The 13,183-nt window shown below is 39.3% G+C and overlaps 1 protein-coding gene across 4 annotated transcripts in view; it reads right to left on the bottom strand.

The window, feature by feature from the left end:
• Positions 1–13,183, bottom strand: part of LOC124612996 — a 246,760-nt gene that overhangs the window by 123,206 nt on the left and 110,371 nt on the right. For all 4 annotated transcript variants that reach the window (XR_006979589.1, XM_047141547.1, XM_047141546.1 and 1 more), the window contains one exon: positions 9,818–9,934. Coding sequence is in view for 3 of the 4 variants with exons in the window: in XM_047141547.1 (XP_046997503.1) it covers positions 9,818–9,934 (117 nt within the window). In the remaining variant the exon portion in view is untranslated. The remainder of the gene's footprint in view (positions 1–9,817; positions 9,935–13,183) is intronic.

The raw sequence follows: 13,183 nt of genomic DNA, 5'->3' as shown, positions 1-13,183 counted from the left end.
TTTCAAATGCCCCCATAAATGAAAGTCAAGAAGGTTGAGGTCAGGAGAGCGTGGAGGCCATGGAATTGTTCCGCCTCTATCAATCCATCGGTCACCGAATCTGTTGTTGAGAAGCGTATGAGCACTTCGACTGAAAAGCGCAGGAGCTCCATCGTGCATGAACCACATTTTGTGTCGTACTTGTCAAGGCACATGTTCTAGCAGCACAGGTAGAGTATCCCGTATGAAATCATGATAACGTGCTCCATTGAGCGTAGGTGGACGAAACTAAAATGAGCTCTAACATGGAAATTAAGCGTTTCCGGACACATGTCCACATAACATATTTTCTTTATTTGTGTGTGAGGAATGTTTCCTGAAAGTTTGGCCGTATCTTTTTGTAACACCCTATATAACTATCTTGTCATGCTAAAATTAGTTTTTCCTTTCAACATGTGTGTATACTGTCTGCATTAATCATACATTTTCACTATTTTCAAGTTCTTTTTTTTTTACAAAGTCCCATGTAGCTTAATGGAATCAGTAAATTTTATCCCACATTTTTCTCTTGATAAAACAGAAATCTCTTTGTTGGGTAAAAGTCACTTCAATTTTTAAAGCAAACTAGTAATTCATGTAGCATACCACATCCAGAAATTAAATTAAAAGAGGAAAAGCATGCTTAAAGTTATTTGCTTACTGATCTGTAAAACACTGAACCAGGCACAAAGCAGCCCCACTGTGAATGCCGATTGTGGGCTAGAGATAAGTTAACGCCTATTCATAAGCAACTGGAAATTATCCTGATTACTGTGAAGCAACTGGAAGCTGCTGCAGATGAGTATGGTGGGAGCAAGATACTAAATACAATTCAAGGACTATCCCCCCCTGTGGATATCATCTCCTCTACAGAAACTATAAGCTCTACCACTACTCATCCATTTGGCTGTGAGAAGCATGTCAATGGTAGTGGGACTAGGGGCACTTTACAGGGAAGACATGGGTCAGGGTGTACTCGGGGTATTTACACTCACCCCCTTAACCAATATGTCCAAGGTGCCATTTTCCACTGAAATTGAAACTGAGCCTGTGAGACACACTGCACTTATTGGAAAACCTGCTACATCCCACGACAAGAGAGAGAAATATTAATGGGTAGAGCCTATTTTTTTTTTTTGGTCATCAGTCTACGGACTGGTTTGATGCGGCCCGCCACGAATTCCTTTCCTGTGCTAACCTCTTCATCTCAGAATAGCACTTGCAACCTACATCTTCAATTATTTGCTTTACGTTTTCCAATCTCTGTCTTCCTCTACAGTTTTTGCCCTCTACCGCTCCCTCTAGTACGATGGAAGTCATTCCCTCATGTCTTAGCAGATGTCCTATCATCCTGTCCCATCTCCTTATCAGTGTTTTCCACATATTCCTTTCCTCTCCGATTCTGCGTAGAACCTCCTCATTCCTTACCTTATCAGTCCACCTAATTTTCAACATTCGTCTGTAGCACCACATCTCAAATGCTTCGATTCTCTTCTGTTCCAGTTTTCCCACAGTCCATGTTTCACTACCATACAATGCTGTACTCCAGACGTACATCCTCAGAAATTTCTTCCTCAAATTAAGGCCGGTATTTGATATTAGTAGACTTCTCTTGGCCAGAAATGCCTTTTTTGCCATAGCGAGTCTGCTTTTGATGTCCTCCTTGCTCTGTCCATCATTGGTTATTTTACTGTCTAGGTAGCAGAATTCCTTAACTTCATTGACTTCGTGACCACCAATCCTGATGCTAAGTTTCTCGCTGTTCTCATTTCTACTACTTCTCATTACCTTTGTCTTTCTCCGATTTACTCTCAAACCATACTGTGTACTCATTAGACTGTTCATTCCGTTCCGCAGACCATTTAATTCTTCTTCACTTTCGCTCAGGATAGCAATGTCATCAGCGAATCGTATCATTGATATCCTTTCACCTTGTATTTTAATTCCACTCCTGAACCTTTCTTTTATTTCCGTCATTGCTTCCTCGATGTACAGATTGAAGAGCAGGGGCAAAAGGTTACAGCCTTGTCTTACACCCTTCTTAATACAAGCACTTCGTTCTTGATCGTCCACTCTTATTATTCCCTCTTGGTTGTTGTACATATTGTATATGACCCATCTCTCCCTATAGCTTACCCCTACTTTTTTCAGAATCTCGAACAGCTTGCACCATTTTATATTGTCGAATGCTTTTTCCAGGTCGACAAATCCTATGAAAGTGTCTTGATTTTCCTTTAGCCTTGCTTCCATTATTAGCGGTAACATCAGAATTGCCTCTCTCGTCCCTTTACTTTTCCTAAAGCCAAACTGATTGTCACCTAGCGCATTCTCAATTTTCTTTTCCATTCTTCTGTATATTATTCTTGTAAGCAGCTTCGATGCATGAGCTGTTAAGCTGATTGTGCGATAATTCTCGCACTTGTCAGCTCTTTCCGTCTTCGGAATTGTGTGGATGACGCTTTTCTGAAAGTCAGATGGTATATCGCCAGACTCATATATTCTACACACCAACGTGAATAGTTGTTTTGTTGCCACTTCCCCCAATGATTTTAGAAATTCTGATGGAATATTATCTATCCCTCCTGCCTTATTTGACCGTAAGTCCTCCAAAGCTCTTTTAAATTCCGATTCTAATACTGGATCCCCAGTCTCTTCTAAATCGACTCCTGTTTCTTCTTCTACCACAGCAGACAAATCTTCACCCTCATACAGGCTTTCAATGTATTCTTTCCACCTATCTGCTCTCTCCTCTGCATTTAACAGTGGAATTCCCGTTGCACTCTTAATGTTACCACCGTTGCTTTTAATGTCACAAAAGGCTGTTTTGACTTTCCTGTATGCTGAGTCTGTCCTTCCGACAATCATATCTTTTTCGATGTCTTCACATTTTTCCTGCAGCCATTTCGTCTTAGCTTCCCTGCACTTCCTATTTATTTCATTCCACAGCGACTTGTATTTCTGTATTCCTGATTTTCCCGGAACATGTTTGTTTATCAGATGTAAAATGCTGTAAGAAAAGTAATTCACACTGCAGTTCCATGACAGATCCGCTCATCATAAGAATAAACCTGTTGTAAACATTGCACTACGTATTCTTCCACTTTTGCTGGAACCTCATTGGATTTCCGTTTCATGTGGGACTGCAGACAAGCTGTCTCGAGTACTGTCAAGTACAATAATAAGGGTACGTGTTGTGCTGTGGGTCACGCACACATCGACTTAGCGATAATATGGGACAATGGCTTTACCAGTGCATTTAACTTGAACGGCACTGGCCGGTCAGCTGGTACAGCTAGCCTGCAGTGACATGGCCAGCTGCAGTTCACATGTAAAAAGAGACGAGCAGAGGAGCAATATAGCTTGGAATGTCATTTAATTTTTAAACAGAATTACATAATACACTGCAAATCTTCAACAATATGCTCCTTAAATGACTAGATGGAAACTGCAATACATCATCATTTTGAGCTAACGTACTATTTTAATTAAAAACAAGGATGATGAAAATTCCTGACTTAACCACAGGGTAATTTTTCTGCATAAGCTGTGTGTAACACAAGAGAGTACTGAAGGATTTCACCGTATAGTTAAATACTGAAGCCACTGAAGGTATTACTTACTGCCAGCGTTAGGCAGTGACGTTTGAAATAGCTGCGTGCATTAGTTGCAGTATGATAGTTGCATTAAGCATGTGTATTTGAAATGGAAACAGGAATTTCGCACCCGATATGTAATTATAAACAAGAAGACGAGCATTATTCATAGAAAATGATGACGAGTTTTATAATTACGAGATGTAGGTATTTCAAAGTGAACGAGAAAATAAATGACACTGGGGAGATTTGCATCAATACACGAAAAACCGCAATTCGTTCACATCCCACTATGCTACCGACTGTGCTGCACATGCAGTTTGTGATTATCAACTACACTATATAAAATGCTGCGTAACCTTCAAAGCCAATTACCTCCATAAATTTATGAAAAACATTAAGAACAGCCTATTTCTCAGCACTTTTTAACCGTGTTCCATGTGCGTGTTTCACTGCAGATCAGAAAGCAACCTCAGCCATTTTCATACTGCACATTAACATCATGACAATCAGAGCACAACACTGCAGAGGCTGTGATTGTACATGGTTTTTTAAATAAAAACTACGTGGATGAAGCGTGATTAAGGAAATCGCTGATGGCTGTTAATACATTTGCGTATCTTAAAGTTTCACCTAAAGTAACTTCTTGTTGTGGTCTTCAGTCCAGAGACTGGTTTGATGCAGCTCTCCATGCTACTCTATCCTGTGCAAGCATCTTCATCTCCCAGTACCTACTGCAACCTACATCCTTCCGAATCTGTTTAGTGTATTCATCTCTTGGTCTCCCTCTACGATTTTTACCCTCCGTTCCACCCTCCAATACTAAATTGGTGATCCCTTGATGTCTCAGAATATGTCCTACCAACTGATCCCTTCTTCTAGTCAAGTTGTGCCACAAATTTATCTTCTCCCCAATTCTATTCAATACCTCCTCATTATTTATGTGATCTACCCATCTAATCTTCAACATTCTTCTGTAGCACCACATTTCGAAAGCTTCTATTCTCTTTTAGTCTAAACTATTGATCGTCCACATTTCACTTCCATACGTGGCTACACTCCATACAAATACTTTCAGAAAAGACTTCCTGACACTTAAATCTATACTTGATGTTAACAAATTTCTCTTCTTCAGAAACGCTTTCTTTGCCATTGACAGTCTACAATTTATATCCTCTCTACTTCAACCATCATCAGTTATTTTGCTCCCCAAATAGCAAAACTCCTTTACTACTTTAAGTGTCTCATTTCCTAATCTAATTCCCTCAGCATCACCCGACTTAATTAGACTACATTCCATTATCCTCATTTTGCTTTTGTTGATGTTCATCTTATATCCTCCTTTGAAGACACTGTCCATTCCATTCAACTGCTCTTCCAGGTCCTTTGCTGTCTCTTACAGAATTACAATGTCATTGGCGAACCTTAAAGATTTTGTTTCTTCTCCATGGACTGTAATACCTACTCCTTATTTTTCTTCTGTTTCCTTTACTGCCTGCTAAATATACAGATTGAATAACATCGGGGATAGGCTACAACCCTGTCTCACTCCCTTCCCTTTCATGCCCCTCGACTGTGATAACTGCCACCTGGTTTCTGTACAAATTGTAAATAGCCTTTCGCTCCCTGTATTTAACCCCTGCCACCTTCAAGATATCTAATACATTAGTAGGACCTACTTCGAACAGCGTAACAACACCAATGTACGTGTGCTACAGCTTCTGACCACTCATCACGTTTGTGTTTGTTTACATCAGGTTTATTCTTATGATGAATGGATTATAGCACATGTACAAAAACTGTGATGTTCCCTAACATTTCCATGGGAAAGGCCATAGCAAACAGATAGGCTCTTCAAATTATGGAACACAGCCGTGTGAATGAAATACAGAAATTATTTATAGCTTAGATGGATTTGTAAGAACAGTACACCAACAAGAGATGTCTCTTTATACATCGTCAAGTGAGATAAGGTGCTACTTGGATGTGCAGCCTGAGCAGTGAGCAGGCATCTCCACTTGCTGTTGGAGAGTGCTATTCCATGCTGCTACCAGCTGAAGGTGTTTTGGAGGGGAAGCCATAGAATACATAAGCAGACCACTCCAAGAATGTCAATAGTAGTAAAGACACAAAAGAGATTGGCTGATTTTGGATGAATGTACAGATTAACAGTTATTGTTATATGGTTGTGAGTTGTAATTGTGTAAGTTTATGGGAGAAAATACAGTGCTTAAACCATAGTTGCTATTGAAATTAATTTACATAGCTAAAGATGGCAATTACCATGCTCTCTTCCAGTGAAGCACTCGCACTACGGAAAAGAAGTTACTGAGCACAGCAAGAAAGCAAGTCGAAACTGACTAACAAGTCTAGCTCATAGCTATTATTAAAGGCAACCACTAGTAAAGAGTTAACATATTGTACATTCAACCAGACACAGAGAAGGTGGTGTTATACCTGGTGATAGCAAAGCACAGCAGCACCAGGGGTCATAATAAATGTGCTGGTGTATGCCTTAGCCAACACACTGGTCAGCACCCAAATTTTTACTTAATCATCAACACTCACTTGTCAGACATCAATCAGACAGATTTCTAACTGTATTGCCTTTTACATAGGTCCCAATAAGATTACCCTCTCATCCTATATGGGGAAGTGATGGAGTTGTAAAAATAATAATCTTCAAGGAACTTAGGATTACAGAAACAAATAGAAAAGTCTACACACTCAGTGTATTAAAGGAGGAGGAAATCACCTTATCTCTGCAATAGGAAGCAGAATCACTTACTTCAGGCAACGAACATGTCAAGAAAGTTTGGATGACGATCAAATGAATTTCTGATCAAGTTCTATCAAAATATGTACCTTGAAGAACAAGCAGGTATGTACCTGCTCCACAATAGACACAATGTGAACTAAAAAAAGGAAACTAGGCAATATTTAATAAAAATGAATCTGATTATTAGTGGGGCAATGCCTGAAACCTTTAGTAAGTACCACAGTAAAATCCCGTCATAGGGCCTACCCCAAAAACATACGATATCCTTGTCACAAGTAAAGCCTTTCAGTAGCAGAACTATTAATAAACAATATTTGTTGATGGCACAGGGCACAATAGCATAACTATAGTTCAAATGTTGAATTCCATTTGCAATTCTCGCACAAAGGAAAATCATGGAATACTGCCATCGTTCATCTGAAGTACAACTGCAAAGATGAGTCATATAACAATCAATGCATATAGTGTTGAAAACCTACTGACATTTCTAAAATTTAACAAGGTCACAGTGCTTAATAGTCTGTCTGGTTCAATGCAGAAATCTGAGTTAACTCCACTTTTGATCATGATTTACTGTATATCCCTTGCAAAATTATTTAATGGCCATGTTTCCATGAGAGTAAAAACCATGCAAATCTACAAACACAGCACAACTTGAGTCTAAGAATTACCATTCTGTATCACCTATTTCTATTTGTAGCCGTATTCTAGCCCATAACCTGAGCTCTGACATGGTTCTCTATGGTTATAGCACAGATTTTGTAAACAATGACCATGGGCATCTACTTGCAATGTTTATCTGTTATATTGTATGAACTGTATGGACAGGGGAAGCCAGTTGGCTTCAGTGCTTCTTGACTATCTACAAACTTTAATTCAATACCACATCAACACCTAATAAAGAAAATAATATGTAAACAAGGATAGATCCCTACTCACCAAATACAGGAGGTGCTGAGCAGTGGAAAGGCATGTAGAAAAGACGGAAAATTGCTTAGCTTTTGGATAAAGTAAGTTATTTTTCATTGCTAATACACACACACACACACACACACACACACACACACACACACACACACACACACACACACACACACACACACAGTTGTCTCACAATGCTTCCACCTGACTGGGGCGAGTAGCGATCTTGGCTAGGATTGGCAATTGGGAAATGGAAGGGGTGTTGACTGAGGAGATGGAGAAATGAAACTGGAGGGGATTAGGAGAGATTACACTATGTTGGAACTGGAGGGGATTAGGAGAGATTATGCTAAATTGGAACTGGAGGGAATTAGGAGAGGTTATGCTATGTCAGAACATGTATGGGTGTGCAGTGGCAGGTTAGGGCACTGTCAGAAGGAACACTGAGACAACAGGTGGAAAAGATAATGTCTATTTTTCTCTCAAAAGACAGGTAGGGGGGCAAGGACTATGACAATCAAGTCTGGGGGTTGTGGAAAAGGAGGATACGTTGCAAGGACAGTATCCACCTGTGCCATGGTCACAATGATAACATCAGATAAAGTCAGGCTCATACAGAAAAGTACCAGTAATTTTTTCCCTCACGTACCATATGAATTTGGTATAGAAAGTGGGGGACACTATACTGGGAGGCTATGTACACTCTGCTGCAAGCAGAGCTAGCAGAGTACATCCACATGTGTCTGGCTATGTTGGAGGCACTATTTGGTGTGGAACAGATGGTAGCTATTAATGTGGAAGTACTGATGGTGAAATGAATGAGGAAGAAATTTCTGAGATTTAGGATAAATGAAGTAAAGTGTTATCAATGAAAAAGTTGACATATGACAGTGTTATCTGGTTGATAATGGATTTGTATAGAATATTAGGCAGGTTTATGAATAAAATGAGTATTCCCTGCCAATGCAGGATCAATCACACTATTATCAGCCAACAGTCACCCACATTAAGTGCATAAGTTAATTAATTCCATGTGTGTCCTAGGGAGAGTGATATAGCCTTCTCTGTTTATGTTGCACATTAATAACTTCTATGACCGTATTGATTTCAATCTGACTTTTTGCAGATGACAACAATCTTTGAGGAAATGCTGGATCAAATTTTGTCAATAATCAGTCAAATTTTGATAAATTTCAATCCTATACAAAGGCTAATTAATAGTTCTTAATGTAGTAAATCTAGAATTTTGTAATTCCTTATGAATAAAGATTGGCCATAAGATTACTGATTAATAATTACTACTCATACCAATATATGGAGTAAAAATGTGTGTTGGTATGAAATGCAACAATCATACACTTTCAATTGTAAGTCATTAGAAAACTCCAGTTCGTCTATGAAAAGTATTTCTTATAAAAGATATGTATGGCTTCCAGTGGAATAACACTCAAAAATGCGGAATTCATGTACAGGAGACATAAACCACATGAAAAGAAGGGCAGCACAACTGCTACAGGCTTAGTTGCCTCACAGGAGATTTGAGCATTTGACTCATGGGGGAGTGTATCGCCAATGTTGAAAATCTTAACTATCAGACAATCTACAAAAAATTTATATCTCACAACAAGTCACCTAGAACAACCCAAGAAAATTATTAAGGGTTGAATCCACAGATATTCTTCAGAACGCATCATGCCAAAACACACTACGAAAATAAAACAGGACTAATAATAGCACAGATTCCATTTATGGATGGCAGAGAAAGAAACCATAATATATGGAGCAAGACAGAGTGTCCTCTCTTTTTCTTTGCAATGACACATCAAGCAAATGTAGAGAGAATTTGATACAGATCTAATAACCATACACTGTAAGCAGACATGTTTTAATAATAACCTAACTCTTGATGATGACAACTTAAAACTGAATCAACTTTAATTCCTGAACAAATTTTCCATGTAACACTTTAAAACAGCTGCTGCTAAAAACCTGAAATCCATCTATGACAAGTCTAGTAGGTAAGTCTCATCATAAATTGAATGAAAAGACAAGTGAGAACAATCTTTTCTTATTTTGTGAAGAGTATGATGCTGAACATTTAGTGCTACAAAGAAATCTCAACAACAGATAGAGCAAGCTTTTAACTCAGCATACTTGAAAATGAAAGTTTATCACAAAGAAGGGCAATAGCATAGTGTATCAATATGACAAAAAAACAAATGTCCGTTGTTCCCACTTAGCACATGTCGTCCTATTTGATACCACTTTGTCAAATGGAGTATCAATGTTGCTACCCCAGAATAATCAGAGATGTTCACAAATAATCCAACAACTATGCATCAGCAGCCAACAACAATAACCACTAGATGGAGACAATCATTAAAATAATTTAGCCAAATACAGTGCAAAATTTGGCCTGTTAATATACTAACTGAAAATATGGTTTGCATCTTTTCAGGCGGTAAAACACTGAAGTTTATTACAAATTATTAGAATCTTACTATACCTGGCATGTGCATACTTGGATGATGCAGTTGTGTTGCCTGTTGAGGTTGCACAGACAACAACTGTATGACCTCCTGAAGCTCATCTTGGCTTGCCAATGAGCTCCGCCACACTGAATCTGGAATACAAATTAAAAAATTGTTGCAACTGAAATGTTTTGGGGAATGTATTAAAAACACAATGCTCACTAATATAAATAATTAAAAAACAATGGCCTGTAAGAAACAATGAGTCAAGAATTATTGCTACAGGCTGCACTTCACCATGTGTTACTTACATCGCACCAATGTTGTAGTCACAGAAGGAAGTCCTGGTGAAAAAGCAAATGGGACCCTCAATGACTTTCACAGTGGGTCAAAATGTCATAACGTAACACAGACCTCAATGAAAGTAATCTCATTAACGTAGCTGAGGAACACAATTCTGTCAACTTAAATGTATATAATAATTTCCTGTATCATTTTACAGGTATAAAATTGCCAACGATGAATAATGACTATCAGTTGAATGGAATGATGAACACACTTTTTAAGAATGAGATTGTCTTCATCATGTTTCCACAGTTACATACTATGTACTCTCAGTCTTGAGCTATAGAATTGTAGAATTGTTTTTTGGGAATCATAGCCACAAAACAGGTATTGAATTTTCAAACTACAAAGAGGACCATAAGGGGGAGGGGAAAAAAAAGGGGGGGGGGGGGGGAGGTGACTAGGTTCACTGTAAAGTGCTGCTTACAAAGTTACTGTGTATGTACATCTGTTATACACATCAAGAAAAACATTAGTAAATATTAAAGTTATAGCTGTATCAACAATTATGGAGCAAGATATAACAAAGGAAAGTCCAGGATGGAGTACCAACAATATTATGAAAAAGGTAGATTGCTACTATCTATATAGAAATGACATACTGAGTTTCAGACAGGCAAAGCGAAAAGACATTGAGCTTTCATCCAAACCCTTCTTCAGAAAAGAAAAAAAGGACAAGGACACACACACACACACACACACACACACACACACACACATACACACACACACACATTATGCATACATGACTGCTATCTCAAGATGCTGCAGCTACAATACAACTCTCATGTTGAATAACAGCAACAATAACAGCAACAATAAGGAGTAGGGTGGGGAAAGAGGAGGGGTGGGGAGAGAGAAGAGCACTGTCTGACAGAGTGTGCAGGAACTACATGGCATCATGATTAGACTGCCAATTGCAGCATTGGGAAGCTGTGGGGGAGAGGGGCAGGAGGGAGAGGGTAAGGATCATTGGGCACATTGGCAGAAAGTAATGCACCATGGGGTGAGAGATCATGAACCGGAAGCAGGTGATAGGACAGAGTGAGCAGAAACTGTTGAATGGAGGGTGTGGAAACAGTACATTACAGCAGGTTGAAGCTGGTATGATTTTGAGAGCAGAGTTTGTGTAGCAACAGTAATGCCCATCTGCGCATTTAAGAAATCTGAAGATGGAGAGGAAGATCCAGATGGCCCGGACTGTGAAGCAGCCATTGAAATCAAGCATGTTATGTTCAGCTGCATGTTATGCCACAGGATGGTCCACTTTGCTCTTGGCCATAGTTTGGCAGTGGCTGTTCAACCTGGTGGACAACTAATTGGTAGTCATACCAATAAAATATGCTGTGAAATGATTGCAGTAGAACTGATATATCACATGGCTGATTTCACAGGTGGCCTGGCCTCCGTCTTCTTCTCTCCTTCCTCCCCCCCCCCCCCCCCCCCCCCACCCCACTTCACAGCTTCCCAACACTGCAGCTGACAACCTTGTCTGCCTGCCATCTAGTCCCTGCACTCTCTTCCAGACAGTACTCCTCTCCCTGCCCCCCCCCCCCCCCCCCTCCTCCTCCTCCCACCTTTCCCTTGCTATTCCTCCGGCTTCCCCACACCACTCTGATTTCGTTCAATGTGAGAGTTGCATTATAGCTGCACGGCCCACAGACAGCAGTCATGTGTGGATGACGTATGTGTGACTGTGTATGTGTTTTCTTCTCTGAAGAAGGCTCAATGTGTAACCATCTCTTTGTTGCACCTGTCTGTAACCCAATGTGTCATGTTTATGATGAGCAGCTATCTATTCTTTTCACAATATCATGGAACAAGAGACATAACTTAAAAATTTCATCATATAACTTTTTATTAGGGAATAAGTTTTACAGTAAATGGCACAATAAATAACTAAAACCAACAACCCTGTACTCACAAACACAGTTAAAGCTACAGTCTACTTTCACAATATTTCCCATTCATTCACACATTGTGGTCCATAAACCCTGTAATGAAGGAGAGCCTTCATTGACGTGCAACAAGTAAAGTTATATATTAATAAGCAAGATGGGCATTGCAAGATACTTCTGTAAAGTATAACATCAACCAATTATGCCTAGTGCAAATCTACTTCTACCAATAATTATGAATATAACTTTTGGATTACTTTATGCAGAGTGTTTCACAAAGGAAGATTGGGTTTAATATAATGTCAACATTAAGGTTATCAGAGATGGAGCAGAAGCAAGAAAATCTCATGGATGAGAAAGGAAGTCCGCCATGTCATTTCAGAGGAACCATTCTGAAATTTGCCTGGAGCGATTTAGGGAAATCACAGAAAACTTAAATCTGGATGGCCAGACACATGTTTGAACCACCATCCCCTGAATATGAATCCAGTGTACTAATCACTGTGTCACCTTGCTCTATTGGTTGTTTCAGGAGAACTAGTGAACATTTTGGGAGATGGTAACATAGATTAATTCATCAAAGCATTCTACCAGATGTACCGGTATGAAATGAGCATTTTTTTGCGAAAATGAAACACTAATTTTTAATTGAAAAGTAAAAACATTTTATTCAATGTACTGACCATTGCTTTCTATACATTTTGACCACCGTTCTGGCAATTTGTGGAGACCACGCCAATAGAAATGTTCATCTTCTTTGTAGGAATCGAAGTGTTCCTCAGCCAATGTGTGTCCCATTGATGAAAACAAATGGTAGTCGGAAGGGGCCAAGTCTGGTGAATACGGCAGGTAGGGTAGCAGCTCCCAGCCAAGTGTTTTGATTGTATCCTTAACCAGTTTTGCTTTGTGTGCAGGTGCATTGTCGTGTAAAAAAATTACTTTGCCATGTCTTCTGGCCCATTCTGGTCTTTTTTCGATCAATGCATAGTTCAAATTGATCATTTGTTGTCTGTAGCGATTAGTATTCACAGTTTCACTGGGTTTTAGAAGCTCATGATACACCACACCTTTCTGATCCCACCAAACACACAGCATTGTCTTCTTGCCAAATCGATCTGGTTTTGCAGTCGATGTTGATGGTTGTCCAAGATTAACCCA

Source organism: Schistocerca americana, chromosome 4, assembly GCF_021461395.2.
Source record: "Schistocerca americana isolate TAMUIC-IGC-003095 chromosome 4, iqSchAmer2.1, whole genome shotgun sequence".
In the NCBI taxonomy this organism is placed as follows: Eukaryota; Metazoa; Arthropoda; class Insecta; order Orthoptera; family Acrididae; genus Schistocerca; species Schistocerca americana.
This window is presented reverse-complemented; position numbering and strand designations above follow the sequence as displayed.